Source organism: Balaenoptera acutorostrata, chromosome 2, assembly GCF_949987535.1.
Source record: "Balaenoptera acutorostrata chromosome 2, mBalAcu1.1, whole genome shotgun sequence".
NCBI lineage: Eukaryota > Metazoa > Chordata > Mammalia > Artiodactyla > Balaenopteridae > Balaenoptera > Balaenoptera acutorostrata.
In genome coordinates, this window is record NC_080065.1 from 123473246 (window position 1) to 123491522 (window position 18277).

At 36.5% G+C, this 18277-nt stretch overlaps 1 protein-coding gene across 1 annotated transcript in view; it reads left to right on the plus strand.

The window, feature by feature from the left end:
• Nucleotides 1–1116: 1116 nt before the first annotated feature.
• The window catches only part of PKD2L2 (polycystin 2 like 2, transient receptor potential cation channel), a gene marked incomplete at its 5' end in the record, with an annotated part of 38282 nt that continues 21121 nt past the window's right edge, over nt 1117–18277 (plus strand). The window contains 6 exons of the mRNA XM_007172266.3: nt 1117–1255; nt 2872–3005; nt 4480–4736; nt 7057–7278; nt 16375–16603; nt 17925–18095. Of these exons, the coding sequence (XP_007172328.3) occupies nt 1117–1255; nt 2872–3005; nt 4480–4736; nt 7057–7278; nt 16375–16603; nt 17925–18095 (1152 nt within the window). The remainder of the gene's footprint in view (nt 1256–2871; nt 3006–4479; nt 4737–7056; nt 7279–16374; nt 16604–17924; nt 18096–18277) is intronic.

An 18277-nucleotide genomic window follows, 5' to 3' on the forward strand; every position in this document is an offset into this window, starting at 1 on the left:
GGCCTTTGGTAAGTAATTTATTCTCCTCAGTCTCTTCAGGTCTAAAACGAGGACAAAACACATACCTTTCAGGAAGGGGCGGTGTGAAGACTAAACAAGCCAAAAGATGTTAAAGAGTCAAGAATGGGTAGCCCATTATAATTAATTACTACGATTTTTATGATTAACCTCAGGCGTAAAGCCAGGTTTGCCCTAGAAGTCGGTCCTCCGCAGGAGACAAACACCACCATACTCAGGCCCGCCTCGCGCAAAGCCTTTCCGTGAAGGCCTCGGTGCGCACGCGCGCTGGCATCTTCCAGCGCCGCTTGCTCCCGTCGTGGAGCCTGTGGGCTCGCGCAGGCGCATGAGCTAGGCGCGCACCGTATGAGTATCGCGCAGGCGCCGCCAGCCTGGGGAGGCGAACGGGCATCGTCGTCCAAGTTTGCCATGGCTGAGGCGTCCCGGTGGCACCTAGGCGGTGAGGGGTGCCTCTAGGGAGTGGGTGGGGCAGAGCGGAAAGGGCAGTTGCAAATATCCTGCAAGGAAGTCTGTAGCCCCACATGTATTCACGTGAGAGATGACCGCCAGAACAGTTAGCCGTTGCAGCCTCCGCTTGAGAAGCGGAGAGGGACTGTGGACCCATTTCACAGACAGGAAAAGTGAAGCCCTGAGGGAACATCTCGCCCCTTGCCGGAAGCCGGAGCTGGGCGCTGCCACTTGCTGTATAGTGGCCTTCTCTAGGCCGGCCTTAGAAGGCCTTTGTTGCTCTAGGGAGTAGTGGCCTTGGCAGCACCCCAGGCTGAGTCCTTTTCCCCCCTCCAGCAGGAGCCAGCCATCCCAAGAAGCAGAGTTGACAGGTGGAGTAAACGATTAGGGACAGAGGAGGGGGTTTTGTTTGTTTTGTATTTTGCTTTTTCAGTTTAAAACAAGACTGGTGAGGAAACATCTGGGTTATAAAATTCATTATATACGGTCATAAAATGATTGCCCACTATCACCATGGGAAAATGTTAGTAATTAGTCCTTCTTCATAAAAGTGAGAGTAAAAACATAACCAGAAGCCATTGGAGCTTTCCTTCACACAGTGTAAACAGCTAAAAGCGCCTGTGTTTTTCCATCCCTATTATTTAAATATATTATAAATTAAGGGAAGTTTTTGTTTTATATCTCACAGGAACTCCAAAACATAAGCTGCATTACAGAAAGGAAGTAGAAATGAGAACCACACTTCAGGAGTTCTTACTCTACCTTATTTTTTTAATAAACTTATGTATATGTAAGTACACAGATGTAGATGAAGACACTGTTTGAACTAAGAAGTTTTGTGCAGATGAAAAACAAAACATATGGATTTTATAAAACCATAGGCTTTCAGACTACTGAAACCTCTCAAAAAATAGTGACACATTTTAAACATCTTAAATTCATTTAGGTTGACATTATTTCCAATTCTTAAGGGGCACAACTTTAGGTCACAGAAGTAATAAAAAGCTTTCATAGTCAACACTGATTGAATTAATTATTCCTTTCTGTTGGCAGTTCTGTCTTGAATATAATTATTCCCTTGAGTTGCCAATTCTTGATTTCTTTTAGAGCGATACAGATACATTAGCTTTGCTCTAGTTTCATAGGTCAAACTACAAATGAGGCCTAAGAAGTTAGTCTTGATGTCTGCTTTGTTCTTTTCCCTGGCCTGTTGCAGAGTTAATAGTAAAATATGCTAGTTCTGAGTCACAGAAGATATGAATTAATGCAGATCTTTAGGGAGGACCAGGAAAACATCTCAACCTACATTCCTCCTATCTGTGGGTCAATATCATTGACTTAATCAGTATTAAAGAGCATTTTGTCTTTACAGCACCCAACATATAGTAGATGCAAGCTCACTGACTGGACTTATGTTGGTACAGCATACATAGTGGCAATAATATATCGGTTAACTAATTAATTGGTATTGTAGGGGTGAGCTTGAGTCAGATCTGGATTAAAAAGACAGCTTTAGCCAATCTTATAAATTAAGATATTTCAGATTGGTTTTTAACTGCTTATTATAGAACATTTGGGGAGTGGAAAAATATTTAAAGATCACTCATAATCCCATTATTCAGGGATTTTTTTTAAATACCTTTTCATAATTAGGAAAAATTGGAAACAAATCTCCAGCAGGATTTGTTTAATTTTTGGTATGTACAGTGAAATACTATGCAACGTTAAAGAATGGCATAGGCTCATGTGTGCCATGGAATGATGTTGAAGATATATTATTTCTAAAAATAAAGGCCTTCTAGCAAAAAAAAAAAAAAAAAGACATATTTAGTCTATACCCTGCTCTAAAACCCACCCACCCACCCCTAGGAAGAGTGAGAAAGAATACTAATGTTCTTTTCAATCTTATCATGTGCCAAAACATAGTTTTAAATGTTCCACATGAATTATCTCACTTACTTCTCATAACAAAATTATGAGGTAGGCGATATTATCCCTATGGTGGGACTCAAACCATTATCTGTTTGATTTCAAAGTTCATAGCCTAAACTACTCACTATATTATGTTGCCTGCTCTCAATATTGGAAAAAAAGCCATCCTGCAGAATAGTATGTGTAATGTGATCTCAGTTTTATAAAAATAAAGTTATTTTCTCTATAAGTGTGTATGCATTTAGAAAAATCTGAAGAATATATGCCAAACCTAATTCTAGCAGTGGGATTACAGGAAACTTCTTCCTGTTTTGTATATTTCTATTTTAGTTTTTTTATTATTGCTCTTATAATTAGAAAAATAAAATTGAATTTTCAAAACAAAATTGAGAACAAATTACAAGTACATTTTTAATCCTGACAAAAATTGAGCTTTTAAACGTAAATTTTTAAACAAAAAATTCTTCTCCTTAGTGACTTTTGGGATGGTAAACCCACATATGTATTACTTAAACAAAGTTATGTCATCTCTATTTTTGGACACGTCTGTGCATGGTGAAGAAAGAACCAACTTTAAGTCTATTCGCAGCATAACTGACTTTTGGAAGGTAAGATGTCATGTGACTGTGGATGAAGTAGCTTTAGGCATTGCATAAACAAGCCCTTGGCACACATAGTAGGCACTTGATACATATTTATTGAAGGAATGAATAAAAATAAATGTCATTTCTTTAAACTATTAGAACCAATCAACCACTAAGTTTATTGAGAACCTGTGTTCTCAGTGTGATAGAGTTCTTATAACTTTAAAAAAGTGATATTTATTTTTTTAACATTATCGTTGCATTTGGGAAATAAGAGATTTCTTATGTGGGAGTTAGGATCCAAAGTCAGTCTAAAATTGTATACAGTGAAAATTACCATTAAAAATTCCTTAAATTGCCCATAAATTAAAATATATGTGATTTTGGTATACAGGCCTATACTCTTGTGTGTGTGTTTCAGTAATGTACAGTATATAATAAAGAGTACATTTACAAAATATAATTTTATAGTGTTTTTAATTGCATAAGAGTATCATTCCTTTAGCATTGGAACAGACTTGTTTTTTCTGTTACACTTAACTTAGCAAGATGTTCACATTATGAGGAAAGAACAATTAAGGGAACAGCAGTTTCAGGTATCCCATGTCACAAACATTGGGACATACAAGGAAGAGGTAAGGAAGGCTTTCCAGAGGTGATCACAATTCAGTTGAGTTTTAAAGGATGAGTAACAGAAGACCATGCTAGGAAGAAAAAACGATATGTACTATAAGTAATTCATCACGTGGAACTATGTTTGGCATTATAGGCATATAGGAGATGAGGTGGAAAAGACCAAACTATGAATTGAACAGAGGTCTAATCATGAATGCCATGCTAGGAATTTGAAACTTATCAAGGAGACAATGTCATTTCCTGAGAGTGAGAGAAGTGTGAGATAAGGTAGATGATTAGAAGTCATTGGTTTAGGCCAAGTGAAATATGAAAGAATGATAGGAAATTTTCCCTGAGACAAGAAGTGGAGCCCAACTGCTTCTTTTTTACTGTGCTGTCTTGAGGTATGTATGTGGCCAATGGCAAATAAGACAAAGGCAGGAAAGAAAAAAATGAACCCTAGGCTTAGGATCTCTTAGAAGGAGCACATAGGGACAGAGACAGAAGCAGTCACCACCGCCAGAGTTGGAGGGGAAAGGGGTGGACACAGATAACTTTGAGGTGAAGTCATGAATTGTGGCTATGACCAGTCCTGATACTCATGTATTGGGGAGAGTTTTCAGTATACCCCTCGGAGAAGAAGGGTTATGGAACTAAATGAGTTAATACCTGTAAAGTGCTTAGAGCAGTACATAGGAAGTACTCAGGAAGTGTTAACCATTTTCGTTATCATCAACATCATCATTTACCATTACCATTATTAATGGTGGCTTGGCTAAAATCACTGATTTTTGTATTCTTATGGATAACATTATGAATGTAGATTCTGTTATACGCTTGACATGAAATATTTTTCCCATAACATTTATTTTTCTATATGAAGTTTATGGAAGGACCCCTTTTGGAAGGCCTGTACTGGGACTCATGGTACAATAACAAGAATTTGTATGACTTAAAGAACAGCAGTCGCATCTACTATGAGAACATACTTTTAGGAGTCCCCAGAGTCCGTCAACTAAAAGTCCGCAACAACACGTGCAAGGTCCATTCATCCTTTCAGTCCTTGATGAATGAATGTTATGACAAATACACTTCTGAAAATGAAGATCTGTCTGATTTTGGCCTTAAATACGATACTGAGTAAGTAGTATAAAATTACACGTAACTTTTTCTAGCAGTTACCATTGTATCTTCAAACAATTGTGAAAACATATTTATTTTCCAAATAATACCAACAGGGGCCTGGCAGGTAAGGAGACTGTTTCAGTAATAGTATCAAAGGAAGACTCTGAGATGCAGTGTTTAGAAAAGGAAGAGTAAACCTGTTATTTTTTTGTTTACCAAAGGATGTAAAGTGTTTTTTTTCCAACTGTGGTAAATGAAGTGCTAAGTCATATTGGACACAGGGCAAAGTGCCCATTTTTGCTTTTACAAAACTCAATCAGCTTTTCTGGCTCTGGCAAGATGCCCTCAAACACATTCCAAATGCTTCTTGGGATCCCTAGGGAGTGTCTTTGGTGTACTCTGTTGCTTTCTCACTCTGGCTTACTTCAGTGATATCTTCTATTGTTGCCAATGTTGAAAAGGGGCAGTTATGTTTTACAGACACTGCATCTGATGATACCTGCCAAAGATCTTATGGCCATTGTTCTCCAAAGTGGCTGAGGCTAATGCTAGTATAGACTCACGTCTACACTTTATATTGAAAATGTAAAAGCCCAAAGCCACTGTCACTACCTCCCCTTAACACAGAAGCTGCTGGTATCATTGCTTTTAAGGTCATACGAAAATCATAGAGGCAAAAAATATATCTTTTTTAAAATTTGATATTTATCAAAGTGATGAAATATTTACAAAGTCCACCCTTTCCTACTCATAATTCCCACTCCAGAAGCAGCCACTTTTAGTTGTTTCTTCTTGTATATACTTCCTATTTCTGAATAATATGCTTATACTATTACTTGATTCTATAGTTTTATATATCTATTGTCTCTATCATGGAAAGTGTCTGTCATATATCCCTCTTATGCCACTCCCTCCACATACACACTTCCTGTTCCTCTTAGCCTGTAGTTATACTGTAATTTTTGTTAATCATTAGTCGATGTTTATTTTATAAATATGAACAGTGATTACATTTCCTTTCTTGAACAACTACCTCTGTACCTCTAGGATTGATCATTGCTTTGTGGGTTTTGTTGACTTATTTTTTCTTTCTATGACTTTTGGGTGTTCTTGAGGGCAACAAAGTGCTTGTATAATTCTTATAAACCTAATAAATTCATAAGTATGGTGACACATTCTCAAATATTATACTATTATAACAGTACTACACACTATTTCCCTTTCAATGAAAAATTACAAGATAAGTCAACTATTAATTACACATTTAAATTTGATCTCAAGACTAATCTGTTAGGTATTCTAATATTCCAAATTTTCATAACAACTACAAATAATTTAAATACCAAAATTAACATTATGGATTTAGAATTTTAATACGTGTCATTTCCTGACAACCAAAATAAGAATCAATTTGTGCTTGTTTTTCTTTCTAAAATGTAACGTTCATTAATTAAAACCAGTATAAAAAATTGGAAGTAGGAGAGGGTTGGTGTAATAAATGTTCTTGTTTCAGTTTAACAATCATATGGAAAATGCTCAAACATACAACTATGGAATTTTCATTAAAAATGAGTATTTTATCTTAGTGTTGTCACTTTTTTCTTCTCTGCTGAAAACAAACATGGTATTACTAACAGAAAAACAAGTTTAAGCAGAGCATCTTTGGATAATTGTTCAGATCTGTTTTAGGAGACTGAATAGGGACTGAAATGAAGAATCAAAGCTTTACTTTTTGATATTGCATAACTAAGTTAAAAGTAGAAAGAATGGAAACAAAATTTAGTTATACAGGTTTTACTTTGTGTACTTTCATTAAAATAAGATACCTATATAACAATATAGACATTGTAACAAAGTTTTTATTTATTGGGCATTTATAAATGGTATATGATCATTAAAACACAGACTGTGAAGCATCTTTTTCCCCATACTGAGACAGATATTTCTGAATCAAAACCCTGGATATTTTTGTCCTACTCAAAGACTAAAGATCTCATAAGATAACAGAGACAACAGGTTAAAGAAAAAATCCATCATTATTTTCTAGATTTCAAGTTCCCTGAGGCAACAGATGGATTTAAAAAAAATTTTTTTCTCATAGTATGTAGTCCAGTGTGTTGCCCACAATAAGCACTAAAAAATGAAAACATATTCAATCTTAATCCTTTTAGCTTAATCCTTAACTCACCATCTTGCTTCAAAATTACTATAATACTTATGAACTTAGTACTACTTTTTTTTTAACTACTACTTTGAACCAAAGGTTAACTTAAATTCTTAGATACTTCTCAGTCAGGCTTTCTCATCTCTCCATTATTCTTTTTATATCTAACAGATGGAAGTACTCTGCTCCTAGTATCAACTCCCCTTGGCATTGGGGATTTACTGGTATTTACCGAAATGGGGGATATATTTTCACTTTATCAAAATCAAAATCTGAAACCCTAAACAAGTTCATTAATCTTCGAATGAACAGCTGGATCACAAGAAGCACTAGAGTTGTTTTTATTGATTTTTCAGTATACAATGCTAACGTAAATCTGTTTTGCATCATCAGGTGAGTTACTCAAAACCTCTTATTAATATACTGAATTTAAAAGACACCCAGAGCCCTCATTAGGGTTTCCAGTTTGTGCATGTTTGTACTGAGATTAAAATCATAAGCTCCAAAATAAATATAATGTAATTCTTCCAATAATGATAAAGAAGAAAGAGCAACATCATATTCATTGTTTCACTGATTCAGGATATATTCCAGAACATGGAGAATTACATACAATAGGTTAGTTTTATATTGCTTAAGAATATGTAGTCTTATTTATTGTCATTCTGAAGTTGGACATATCTAACATTTAGTCCTAATGATTTCTTCCTTTAAATCAGATCATTCAAATCTGTTGATTTCCTTTCAGAATGAGCTTCTTTATTAAGTTACTAATTTTTGTCTCAAGAATGAACAATTTAAAATTCAAACAATATATAACAGTAGCCAGCATCCTAGAAATGATTACAGCCAATGGTGATTTGCAAAAATGGCCCCAATTCTTCACATCTTTGCCATGTAAATTTGCAGTGCCCTGTCACCCAGGGCAGGGTGCACTGCCCGAGAACTTGATACTGGGTTCAACCAGGTGACTTTCTTTGGTCAATGGAATGTCAGCAGATATGATACAAGCAGAAGCTTGAAAAGGGTTTGTAAATTAAAACTTGCTCTCTTGCACTTCTGCTATTGCATGAGAAGGACATGCCTGGGCTAACCTGTTGGACCCAAGAAAAAGATGACAGACATCCCCTCTCACAAGGAGGAGGACAGAGAACCAACCAAAGAGAAAAAATTATTTCTGTAGGTCTGATTACCTTAGGTAATCTGCCTAACCTGGACCATGCTATTTGGCTTAGGCCTGGGTTCTAGAATCAAACACTGTCAAAGCAAATAGGATTACTGTGATTGAATCTGCCTGGGGATTGAATTGGCTTCTTCTAAGGGATCTGAGAATAGGTGAATGCCTGATACAATTAGGGTTCTGTTAGAAAGGAGGAATGGGATAATGAACGCTAGACAGGCAAACAATAGTGTCCACTAAGTCTCAGTGAGCCACTTTTTTCTCATGAGTCTTACATTTTTACTCTGGAATGTGGAATTGGCATTTACTCTGATAGGGGAATTTTCCCCCTGTGCAACAGTGATGGTGAAACATAATCATGGCCTTTAAAATTTGTAAAAATGAAAACAAATGAATTACCATCAGCAGCCAATGGACATTTTACCTTTTATGTTAAAGTATTTTCTTTCAGGGAATCAGCTTCTTACCAACATTATTCACCCTTTCTGATAGTCCTGGTAGGGATAAAGTGAAGAATACAAATCACTTCTATGTCCTAAATAAGAGTAGAAACAGTGGGGTAATTGGCTTAAAGTTATATGAAGAACTCCTTGTAATACTAGATTAAGTCCATATTTTCTGCCTCTAGGTTTTGTGCTTATTCTATGTTACCTTTAATTTTTTTTCATATTTATTTATTTATTTGGCTCTGCTGGGTCTTAGTTGTGGCATGCAGACTCCTTAGTTGCAGCATGCATGTGGGATCTAGTTCTGCCACCAGGGATCGAACCCAGGCCCCCTGCATTGGGAGCGCAGAGTCTTACCCACTGGACTACCAGCGAAGTCCCATCTATGTTACCTTTTAAAATGTTATTTCTTAGAAACTTCAGCAGATTTTGAAACTTTTAACTGGTAGTATATCTAATCAGTAGTTGTATGGGAGCATACTGCTTACACTAAGACCTTATCCACTTATTTTCCCTTTGTACACATATCTGGCAAACTAAACTGAATACTCATCATTTTTTGCTTTTTGTTTACTAGTCTACACTTCAGATCAAAATACTGAGTTTCTTTCACTTCACTCACTTACCCAACATTGCACACATACTATACGCAAGGTGAAAAAACAAATTCCTGTTTTCTGTTTGTTAACTGGTTGTTTTGTTCTTGGTTTTGGTGGTTTTTTGCTTTTTGGGCCGCACCTTATTCCAGTACCAATAAGATTTGCTAATATCTTTAGGTAGGAATAATTACATCATGGCATTGTGATAGAGATGCTGGTTCCTTAAATTACTGTCAATTCTTAATTATCTGCAGTTCTGGAGAACACTAGAAATACAGTGAACCGCCTCAAAATCTTTTTATATTTAGTATTGGAATTAATTTTTATATTTCTATTTGCATATAGATCTTTGTATCCAACATCCAGTGCCTAAGGTTAAACAGAAAACATTTGCTTTAGTAAAATATGTTATCTTGACATTTAGAAGCAAGAAGTATCTCTGATAAGCTAAAGGAGGAGAGTGTATTTCCCTCCTCTGAAATAATAAAAAATTATGTATTTTGGGGGGGAGTCCTGACTAATAACAGTAACTAACTGTATAGCATGTTCTTGAACATCATCTTGTTCTCCTGTAGGGATAAATTAGTATCCCAGTTATGAATGAGCAATCAAAACACAGAGTAAAATGAATGTCTAGCTAAAAATCACATCTTTCTTTCTCATTTACATTGGTCTTTGACCACTGGGAATTTTCAGAGTACCAAAAAAAAGTGGAGCATTAAAAAAGAAGTAATGGAGGAAGTGATGTCACGCCAAGGGCACCGGCTCCCAGAGGCGCAGGCAGGAGTTGGGGGGCTAGGGCTCTTTGGCACCTAGGTTGAAACTAGTTTTGTGTGTCTGAGGTCTCAGCTGGGAGACTTGAAGACTGGGACTGTGATCATCTGAAGGCTCATCCACTCACAAGTTGAGTGGTTGATACTGATGGATGCTGAGGAACTCCATGTGATATTTTCACATGGACTAGTTTGCACTTCCGAAGAGCATGGTAGATGGATTTCAAAGGGTGAAGACTAGAAGTAGATTTGCAATATTTTCCTTTGGCAGAACAGAATTCCATTAGAGCAACTTTCACTGTTAGAGAGAGGAGAGAGAGAGAAGCCTCGTTTGTTGACGTCACTTGGTTCATGAAGCCTTCACCTAGAAGTGAAGCTGCTGAACAAACCTTGAGAAGAGTCATCTCCTGCTTCAATCTGCTGCTGAATAGGAACTAATCAGAGAGAGAGAGGCAGAAGACAGAGAGGAGGGCGTCCAAGGCTTTCCCGATCACAAATCTCACCTCCACTCCAACTCCCTTTATACTTTTCTTGCAAAAATAATAATAGAAATAAGGAGGTGGTGGTGTTTCCAAAAACAAAAATCGTAACCTTCAACCATCTGGGGAAGGCAAAAATCCCATCCACCGCAACTCTCAGTTCGAAAGTAAAGTTGTACTGCACACAATCAGGATGTTACTTAAGAGTGCTCTTAAAAGAACATATGGTGTGTGGCTGACAGGGTCATGGTGCTCCAGCCAGGTGTCAGGCCTGTGCCTCTGAGGTGGAAGAGCCGAGTTCAGGACATTGGTCCACCAGAGACCTCCTGGCTCCACATAATCTCAAACGGTGAAAGCCCTCCCAGAGATCTCCATCTCAATGCTAAGACCCAGCTGCACTCAACAACCAGCAAGCTATAGTGCTGGACACCCTATGCCAAACAACTAGCAAGACAGGAACACAACCCCACCCATTAACAAAGAGGCTGCCTAAAATATAATAAGGTCACAGACACCCCAAAACACACCACCAGACACGGTCCTGCCCACTAGAAAGACAAGATCTAGCCTCATCCACCAGAACACAGGCACCAGTCCCCTCCACCAGGAAGCCTACACAACCCACTGAAACAACCTTAACCACTGGGGACAGACACCAAAAACAACGGGAACTACGAACTTGCAGCCTGCGAAAAGGAGACCCCAAACACAGTAAGTTAAGCAAAATGAGAAGACAGAGAAACACACAGCAGATGAAGGAGCAAGGCAAAAACCCACCAGACCTAACAAATGAAGAAGAAATAGGCAGTCTACCTGAAAAAGAATTCAGAGTGATGATAGTAAAGATGATCCAAAATCTTGGAAATAGAATGGAGAACATACAAGAAACATTTAACAAGGACCTAGAAGAACTAACGAGCAAATAAACAATGATGAACAACACAATAACTGAAATTAAAAATTCTCCAGAAGGAATGAATAGCAGAATGAGGCAGAATGGATAAGTGACCTGGAATATAAAATAGTGGAAATAACTACTGCAGAGCAGAATAAAGAAAAAAGAATGAAAAGAACTGAGGACAGTCTCAAAGACCTCTGGGACAACATTAAATGCACCAACATTCAAATTATAGGGGTCCCAGAAGAAGAAGAGAAAAAGAAAGGAACTGAGAAAATATTTGAAGAGATTATAGTTGAAAACTTCCCTAATATGGGAAAGGAAATAGTCAATCAGGTCCAGGAAGTAGAGAGAGTCCCATACAGGATAAATCCAAGGAGAAACACGCCAAGACACATATTAATCAAACCATCAAAAATTAAATACAAAGAAAAAATATTAAAAGCAGCAAGGGAAAAATAACATACAAGGGAATCCCCATAAGGTTAACAGCTGATCTTTCAGCAGAAACTCTGCAAGCCAGAAGGGAGTGGCAGGACATATTTAAAGTGATGAAAGGGAAAAACCTACAACCAAGATTACTCTACCCAGCAAGGATCTCATTCAGATTCAACAGAGAAATTAAAACCTTTACAGACAAGCAAAAACTAAGAGAATTCAGCATCACCAAACCAGCTTTACAACAAATGCTAAAGGAACTTCTCTAGGCAGGAAACACAAGAGAAGGAAAAGACCTACAATAACAAAACAAAACAATTAAGAAAATGGTAATAGGAACATACATATCAATAACTACCTTAAATGTAAATGGATTAAATGCTCCAACCAAAAGATACAGACTGGCTGAATGGATACAAAAACAAGACCCATATATGTGCTGTCTACAAGAGACCCACATCAGACCTAGAGACACATATAGATTGAAAGTGAGGGGATGGAAAAAGATATTCCATGCGAGTGGAAATCCAAAGAAAGCTGAAGTAGCAATTCTCATATCAGACAAAATAGACTTTAAAATAAAGACGATTACAAGAGACAAAGAAGGACACTACATAATGATCAAGGGATCAAGCCAAGAAGAAGATATAACAGTTGTAAATCTTTATGCACCCAACATAAGAGCACGTCAATACATAATGCAAATGCTAACGGCCATAAAAGGGGAAATTGACAGTAACACAATCATAGTAGGGGACTTTAACACCCCACTTTCACCTATGGACAGACCATCCAAAATGAAAATAAATAAGGAAATACAAGCTTTGAATGATACATTAAACAAGACAGACTTAATTGATATTTATAGGACATTCCATCCAAAAACAACAGGATACATTTTCTTCTCAAGGGATCATGGGACATTCTCCAGGATAGATCATATCTTGGGGCACAAATCAACCCTTGGTAAATTTAAGAAAATTGAAATCGTATCAAGTATCTTTTCCGACCACAATGCTATGAGACTAGATATCAATTACAGGAAAAAATCTGTAAAAAATACAAACACATGGAGGATAAACAATACACTATTTAATAACCAAGAGATCACTGAAGAAATCAAAGAGGAAATAAAAAAATAAATAGAAACAAATGACAATGAAAACACGATGACCCAAAACCTATGGGATGCAGCAAAAGCAGTTCTAAGAGGGAAGTTTGTAGCAGTACAATCCTACCTCAAGAAACAAGAAACATCTCAAATAAACAACCTAACCTTACACCTAAAGCAATTAGAGAAAGAAGAACAAAAAAAAAAAAAAACCCCAAAGTTAGCAGAGGAAAGAAATCATAAAGATCAGATCAGAAATAAATGAAAAAGAAATGAAGGGAACAATAGCAAAGATCAATAAAACTAAAAGCTGGTTCTTTGAGAAGATAAACAAAATTGATAAACCATTAGCCAGACTCATCAAGAAAAAAAGGGAGAAGACTCAAATCAATACAATTAGAAATGAAATAGGAGAAGTAACAACTGACACTGCAGAAATACAAAGGCTCATGAGAGATTACTACAGCAACTATATGCCAATAAAATGGACAACCTGGAAGAAAAGGACAAATTCTTAGAAAAGCACAACCTCTGAGACTGAACCAGGAAGAAATAGAAAATATACACAGACCAATCACAAGCACTGAAACTCAGACTGTGATTAAAAAGCTTCCAACAAACAAAAGCCCAGGACCAGATTGATTCACAGGCGAATTCTATCAAACACTTAGAGAAGAGCTAACACCTATCTTTCTCACACTCTTCCAAAATACAGCAGAGAGAGGAGCACTCCCAAACTCATTCTATGAGGCCACTATCACCCTAATACCAAAACCAGACAAAGATGTCACAAAAAAAGAAAACTACAGGCCAATATCACGTATGAACATAGATGCAAAAATCCTCAACAAAATAATAGCAAACAGAATCCAACAGCACATTAAAGGATCATACACCATGATCAAGTGGGGTTTATCCCAGGAATGCAAGGATTCTTCAATATATGCAAATCAATCAATGTGATAAACCATATTAACAAATTGAAGGAGAAAAACCATATGATCATCTCAATAGATGCAGAAAAAGCTTTCAACAAAATCAACACCCCTTTATGATAAAAACTGTCCAGAAAGTAGGCATAGAGGGAACTTACCTCAACATAATAAAGGCCATATATGACAAACCCACAGCCAACATCGTTCTCAATGGTGAAAAACTGAAACCATTTCCTCTAAGATCAGGAACAAGACAAGGTTGTCCACTGTCACCACTATTATTCAACATAGTTTTGGAAGTTTTAGCCATAGCAATCAGAGAAAAAAAAGAAATAAAAGGAATCCAAAACAGAAAAGAAGAAATAAAGCTGTCACTGTTTGCAGATGACATGATACTACACATAGAGAATCCTAAAGATGCTACTAGAAAACTACTAGAGCTAATCAACGAATTTCGCAAAGTAGCAGGATACAAAATTAATGCACAGAAATATCTTGCATTCCTATACACTAATGATGAAAAATCTGAAAGAGAAATTAAGGAAACACTCCCATTTACCACTGCAACAAAAAGAATAAAATACATAGGAATAAACCTACCTAAGGAGACAAAAGACCTGTATGCAGAAAACTATAAGACACTGATGAAAGAAATTAAAGATGATACAAATAGATGGGGAGATATACCATGTTCTTGGATTGGAAGAATCAATATTGTGAAAATGACTCTACTACCCAAAGTAATCTACAGACTCAATGCACTCCCTATCAAACTACCAATGGCATTTTCACAGAACTAGAACAAAAAATTTCACAATTTGTATGGAAACACAAAAGACCCCGAATAGCCAAAGCAATCTTGAGAAAGAAAAACGGAGCTGGAGGAATCAGGCTCCTGGACTTCAGACTATACTACAAAGCTACAGTAATCAAGACAGTATGGTACTGGCACAAAAACAGAAATATAGATCAATGCAACTGGATAGAAAGCCCAGAAATAAACCCACGCACATATGGTCACCTTATTTTGATAAAGGAGCAAAGAATATACAATGGAGAAAAGACAGCCTCTTCAATATTGGTGCTGGCAAAACTGGACAGCTACATGTAAAAGAATGAAATTAGAACACTCCCTAACACCATACACAAAAATAAACTCAAAATGGATTCGAGACCTAAATGTAAGGCCAGACACTATAAAACTCTTAGAGGAAAACATAGGCATAGGCAGAACACTCTATGACATAAATCACAGCATGATCCTTTTTGACCCACCTCTTAGAGAGAAGGAAATAAGAACAAAAATAAATAAATGGGACCTAATGAAACTTAAAACCTTTTGCACAGCAAAGGAAAACATAAACAAGATGAAAAGAGAACCCTCAGAATGGGAGAAAATATTTGCAAATGAAGCAACTGACAAAGGATTAATCTCCAAAATTTACAAGCAGCTCATGCAGCTCGATATCAAAAAAACAAAAACCCAATCCAAAAATGGGCAGAAGACCTAAATAAACATTTCTCCAAAGAAGATACACAGATTGCCAACAAACACATGAAAGGATACTCAACATCACTAATCATTAGAGAAATGCAAATCAAAACTACAATGAGGTATCACCTCACACCAGTCAGAATGGCCATCATCAAAAATCTACAAACAATAAATGCTGGAGAGGGTGTGGAGAAAGGGGAACCCTCTTGCACTGTTGATGGGAATGTAAATTGATACAGCCACTATGGAGAACAGTATGGAAATTCCTTAAAAAACTAAAAATAGAACTACCATATGACCCAGCAATTCCACTACTGGGCATATACCCTGAGAAAACCATAATTCAAAAAGAGTCATGTACCACAATGTTCATTGCAGCTCTATTTAAAATAGCCAGGACATGGAAGCAACCTAACTGTCCATCGACAGACAAATGGATAAAGGAGATGTGGCACATATATACAATGGAATATTACTCAGCCATAAAAAGAAACGAAATTGAATTATTCAATTCAATTGAGGTAGATGGACCTAGAGTCTGTCATACAGAGTGAAGTAAGTCAGAAAGAGAAAAACAAATACCATATGCTGACACATATATATGGAATCTAAAAAAAAAAAAAAATTGTTCTGAAGAACCTAGGGGACGGACAGGAATAAGGACGCAGACATAGAGAATGGACTTGAGGACATGGGGAGGGGGAAGGGTAAGCTGGGACGAAGTGAGAGAGCGGCATGGACATATATACACTACCAAATGTAAAATAGGTAGCTAGTGGGAAGCAGCTGCATCGCACAGGGAGTTCAACCCAGTGCTTTGTGACCACCTAGAGGGGTGGGATAGGGAGGGTGGAAGGGAGACACCAGAGGGAGGGGAATTGGGGATATATGTATATGTATAGCTGATTCACTTTTTTATACAGCAGAAACTAACACAACATTGTAAAGCAATTACACTCCAATAAAGATGTTAAAAAAAAAAGTAATGAATTGAGCCCATAACCCTGAGAAAACATATTTTGTACAAAATAACTGATTAAAGTACACAACATCACTGACTAGAAATTTCAATCGCGTTAGGTACTGAAATATAAATCCTTGAAATGCAGTGACTTTCACAAACCTCATTTTACAGATTGGTGGCAGAATTCCCTGCAACTGGAGGAATACTTACTTCATGGCAGTTTTACTCTGTGAAGCTCCTTAGATATGTTAGCTACTATGATTATTTTATTGCTTCCTGTGAAGTCACATTTTGTATTTTTCTTATTGTCTTCACAACACAAGAAGTCCAAAAAATAAAAGAATTTAAATCTGGCTATTTCAAAAGTAGTTGGAACTGGCTAGAATTACTACTTTTGGTGGTAAGTGTATATTCACAGATATGGTGGAAGGGAATCACATCTGAACCCACCAATGAGAGAGGTGTAAAAAGCACCTCCCTCATCCGGGACTTATTTTAAAAGCTGTAAGTATCAGTCATAAAATGAACTGTCATAGTACATACTAATGGTGTGCCTCCAAAAGGGAGAAATCTTTTTTCTTCTCTCTGATTTGGTCCTTGGCAGGACTAGCATAAACCTAGAGGAATAAGTGATTCCATACGTATTATGATTTAGTGGGCACAGGAGGTCTCCCTACTCCCACTCAAAAAAATGTATTCCTCTCAGGGCCTCGTGTTGAAAATAATGATTCTTTAGGGCAAGGTCCTTTAAAATGTACTCTTGTATGTTGCCTAAATCTGCTTTCCTCTTTACACTGAATTTTTAAAGAATAGGCAAAAGACAAGCCTAGGCAGAATACTGAAGGGGGGATAAGGTTTGAGCAGCCAGAGCGTAGCTTGTAGTCACAGAGGATGCCACCAGGATTGGGGAAATGATCCTTGAAGAAACTCCAAAGACTGCCAGTTCTTATCACTGGAAAATACTAAAGTAAACATAGAGGTGTGGGTAGGGCAGAACAAATCGTAAGAGCTTGGTTTTAGGAGCAATGAACAAGTATTCTGGCTTATACAACCTGATCTTTCACTCTTATTGGCCCTTAGTTATAGCCAATCCAGTATATATATATATTTGTTTCTCAAAACCAAATTGAAAGTTTCTCAGAAAGTGTGCCATCCACCTCTCCGGTAACCACAATAATGCTTAACATAGGGCATAGCATTAAATGTTTAACTGAGTATTTTAGGGAAGAGAAATCAAAGGAAAATTTTCATGACAGAAAACTCTGATATCTAAGATAATCTGTTCTAAAATTCTCTTCTAAAAGAGCTGTTAAAAAGCTCTAAAGGGGTTTATTTTTTTTTGGAGCTGTAAAAAATTTTTTCTTGTAGTGTTACATAGTGAAAAATATTAAACTCTTAGGTATCATGTAGTTAGATGGAGCAGAAACTCTTACAGTCTAGTCAGAATTATATAATCATTTTATTCATTTGTGTTTTATGACTCAAAGAAACAAAAAGTCATATAGATTAGGATAGCCAGGCAGTCAGTATTTTGCTACTTTTATAATTATGCTACCTTAAACTTCTATAAATTGAGGCTTACTTTCATTTATGTAAAAGCCTGTCTTATCTCTCCCTACCTTTTTGTTGAACTTTTGATGAACTTTTTCATGTGTTTATTCATAGGCTGCAGGAGATTTAGAGGTAATCTCTAATTTAACCCGTCTTATTTTCCCATTTAGTTGTGTTTTGTGGCCGTTTTATTCAACACATACTGTAATATACAAATTTTTCTCTTGCTTGGACAACTGTTAAAAAGTACTGAAAAATATTCAGACTTCTATTTTCTTGCATACTGGCACATTTATTACAACAATATAATTGCCATAACCATCTTCTTTGCATGGATAAAGGTATTTATATTTTATCAGATATAACAGATAAGATATATTTTATTATATTAGATAATAAAATGGGAACTTAAACTACAAAGTTATGAAACAACAAAAGGATATTCTTAACTATACAGTAATTTTTTTATACAGTAATTTTTAAAGTAGTTTGGATTTGTAATGATTGCCAGCGAATCCTCAAA